This window comes from Colobus angolensis, unplaced genomic scaffold (genome assembly GCF_000951035.1).
Source record: "Colobus angolensis palliatus isolate OR3802 unplaced genomic scaffold, Cang.pa_1.0 Scaffold185, whole genome shotgun sequence".
NCBI classification, from domain to species: domain Eukaryota; kingdom Metazoa; phylum Chordata; class Mammalia; order Primates; family Cercopithecidae; genus Colobus; species Colobus angolensis.
Window position 1 is genome coordinate 534,169 of NW_012114988.1, and position 3,381 is coordinate 537,549.

General features: G+C 57.6%; 1 protein-coding gene across 1 annotated transcript in view; it reads left to right on the top strand.

Annotated features, from left to right (window-relative positions):
• Positions 1 to 2,328: 2,328 nt before the first annotated feature.
• FAM131C (family with sequence similarity 131, member C) overlaps positions 2,329 to 3,381 on the top strand; it is a 6,608-nt gene continuing 5,555 nt past the window's right edge. The window contains exons 1-2 of the mRNA XM_011939883.1: positions 2,329 to 2,542; positions 2,922 to 3,037. Of these exons, the coding sequence (XP_011795273.1) occupies positions 2,398 to 2,542; positions 2,922 to 3,037 (261 nt within the window). The 5' untranslated portion in view covers positions 2,329 to 2,397. The remainder of the gene's footprint in view (positions 2,543 to 2,921; positions 3,038 to 3,381) is intronic.

Below are 3,381 nucleotides of genomic sequence, written 5' to 3' on the forward strand. Positions count from 1 at the left end.
GGCTGCTGACTATACAGCCCCTGTCATGGAAGGCCTGACCTGGATTGACCTCTTCCATTCCCTGCCCATCTTCCCTCTCCTCCTAAAGTGTTCCCCCTGCAGCGTGGGGGCTGTGGTCCCCTCACCCTGCCAGCAGCCCTCTTAGCAGTCCCAGTGAGGCCCAGCCACGACTCCTTCCTAGTTACCTGCTTTGCTTTGAACATCTCACGATCCTTGCCATAGCACAGGCTGGAGGGCTGGCTGCTTTCCGGCCCACCCCGCCCCCACCTACCCCCACCTGCTGTCTCTCACTGATTATAGAGACATTTAACTGGGGCCTCGTCTGCCTCTGCAGGCATCCCACATTTCTGCACGTGATCCTCTGGGAACCTCCTGTTAGCATGTGGGGAGATGTGGTTGGTTGGAGTCAGAAGGATGGTTGATGGCTGGGGTTGCAGAGCCCGTTTTGGCCACATTAGAGATGGGGTCATCTCCCTCCCCACTGGCGACAGTGGCTTGCTTGGAAACACAGGGGCTTCAAGGCTTCCGTGTTCTCAGTTTTGGATCCCACTAGACAATTCCTGAAGAACAAGAACAGTCTCGCTCAATGGCCCACTCGACAGATGAGGAAATGGGTGAGGGGAAGGCACTTGCTCAGGTCTCATTGGTGGTAAGGGTCGAGCTGGGATTTGGACAGGACAGTGATTCCAGGCCCTGACCCAGAGAGCTTTGGAGCAGCTCCTCAGAAGCTGCCCCTGAAATGAGGATTTGTGTACAACTGATATGAGGTGAACCTTCCAGAGGAAGCCAGTAGGGAACGGAGCGAGAGGAGGATAGAGGAGGCCAACCAGGCAGTGGGGCGGTCTCAGGCCTGGCCTCAGCCTCATCCTGCAGGGTACTCTGGAGGGCAAGTGAAGGGGAATTTTCTGATCCCAGACAAAGGAGTCCTGCAGCTGGCAGTCATTGGCTTGGGGCTGCTCCAGGTGGGGCCAACAGAAATTTACCTAGGGCAGCCCCTGTAGAAAGAACTACAGGTGGTGCCTCTTAGAAGCCATGCAGGGCATGGGGGCAAAAACAGGAAAAAGAAATCCAGGGGAATTGGGGGCAGCACCCACATGGTCCCCTAATCCCAGTGACACAGTCTGGCCTACAGCATAAAGTCCCTCCGCTGGCAGGCAGAGAGTGAGCGCAGGGACCATTGTCTTCCAGGGAAGGAGGATGCCTGCAGCAGGGGAGCCCTGGGAGAAGGGAGCGGGGAGACCTGGAATAGACCTAGGAGAGGGCTAATAGGATTTGCCAGTTTACTGGTGGTCCCCGGGGGAATGGGGGAAGGCAGGACCCTGAGAAACTCCTAGAGTTGTAGTTGGTGCGGTGGGGGACACGGGGGGAGGTAGACCCGGATTTGGGAGTCCTCTTTTGCCCAGGTGTGCTTGAGGTGCCCCTTGGGCATCCATGTAGAGAGCTGGAAACTCAGTTGGGAGCTCAAGTGAGGAGTCAGGGCTGGAGGTGTGCACATGGGCAGTGGGCAGTGGAGACACAAAGGTGAGGCCTCCTGGGGAGAGAGGGTGGTGAAGGGCCAGGACGGAAGTGTGGTGCCAGCCAATGGGCAGGGGTGAGCCAGGGAGGAGCCACAGAGGGGACCCAGGACAGCAGCCAGAGAGGCCGGAGGCCAGGATAAGAGCGAGGCTCAAGTGGGCAGGCAGGCTGCACAGCTCTAGCTCCAAGAAGAGGCTGGAGTGGCCCCCGTTGGAGTTGGCCCCATGGAGGTTCCTGGCAGCTTGGCAAGGGCTGCCTCATGAAGGCCTGCTTGGAATGGGTGGAGGAGAACTGGAGGACAAGGAAGCAGAGGTGGGACACAGCTCTCTGCACGTCCGGCGAGAAGGGAGCAAAGGAACGGCTAAGTTGCTGGAAGGAAACAGTGGCCACAAGCTTCTCAAAAGACAGGAGATGCTGGGATGCTGATGGCCCCACCCAGTGGTAAGGGGACAGAGTGGGGAGAATGTGGGAGAAGGTCCAGAGCCCAACAAGCATGGCAGCATATGCGGTGCTGGCTGAATGCTTCAAGGCGGACGGAGTGGAGAGAGCAGTGACTCCGCAGGAGGGAGAGCAGAGCCCCTGAGGGGAGGGCAGGGGCAGGACCCAGCCCTGGGTAGATGGGCCAGAAGGTCTTGGGTGCAGCAGGAACAGCTCTTCCTTCGTTGCAGGAGGGAAAGGCGACGATGTGGGCAAAGGTGCAGGCAGGCTCTGGTGATTTGGGTGGAAAGATCCAGGTGACACCTTTCCAAGGATCCTGGAGCCAGTGAGGGAGGGGCAGAAGCCCCCAGCAGTGTGTGGGGAAGGGGAGCGAGTGTGTTTCATGTCTGAGAAGGAAGGTTGGGGTGAAGTTGTCAGCCTGGCAGGAAACAAAGGCAGCAGGAAATGGAGAAACAGGGAAGGATCCGGGCAGCATCCCACAGGAGGCTGGGGCTACAATCTAGCATGTGGCAGTCACTTTCTCCAGCAACACTCAGCTCCTCAGATCCAGGCACAGGGCAAGAGGGTCAGACTCAAACCCAGGTGAGAGGTAAGGGCGTCTGCGAGAGAGAGCTCAGAGGCCGTGCCGGAGGGTCAGCCGGGCCAGGAGCAAAAGAGGAGCTAGTCGGGAAATACCAGGGCAAATGGATTAAACGTCTCCACGAGGCCAAAAACATGCTGGAGTGTGGGTGCTAGAAATTGCGGAAAGGGGGTAAAAAGAAGATGAGGCCAGTGATTCCCGCTGAAGGGCACAGGCAGGAGGGCATCTGGCTGGACCCCTCCCTTGCTGTGGACTTGAGTCGGCTTCCTCTACAATGATGCTGGATAAAAATAAGGCCACACCCATCGTATGGGGGGACCTTGAACACGCCTTGTAAGCAAGAGAGGGCTGGGCTTTGCTGAGTTCCTCCTCTTGCTCTTATTTCCAGACCTGTTCACAAGTGCCCACAAGGACTGCCCCATGCCCCAGGGCACGGACCCCTTGAACCCAGACCTGCCCTTGGACCGCACTCCCACTGTGGCTGTAGACCATGTCACTGGCAAGGTAACTGGTTGCTCCTCATCCCTGTGCTGCCTGTGCCCCAGTTCCCGGCCTGTCCCTTACAGTTTCCGGCAGGGAACAGAATCCATTCCAGTCTCCTTCCTTCCCTGCTACACCCTCTTCTCCCTGTGGGACCAGGGGCCCTAAGGCCTGGTATTCAGCAGCATGAGAGGCTGGACTGGGCTGAGCATCCAGGGGCTGGACCAGGCTTGTTTAGAAGACCGTCCATCCTGAAAGTCTTCCTGCGCAAATTAACTCTGCCTTGCAGACAATACATTCTGCTACCAGCCCACTACTCCGGAGCAGCCTCACGAATGTTATATATAAGTTATGTAATATATAATTAT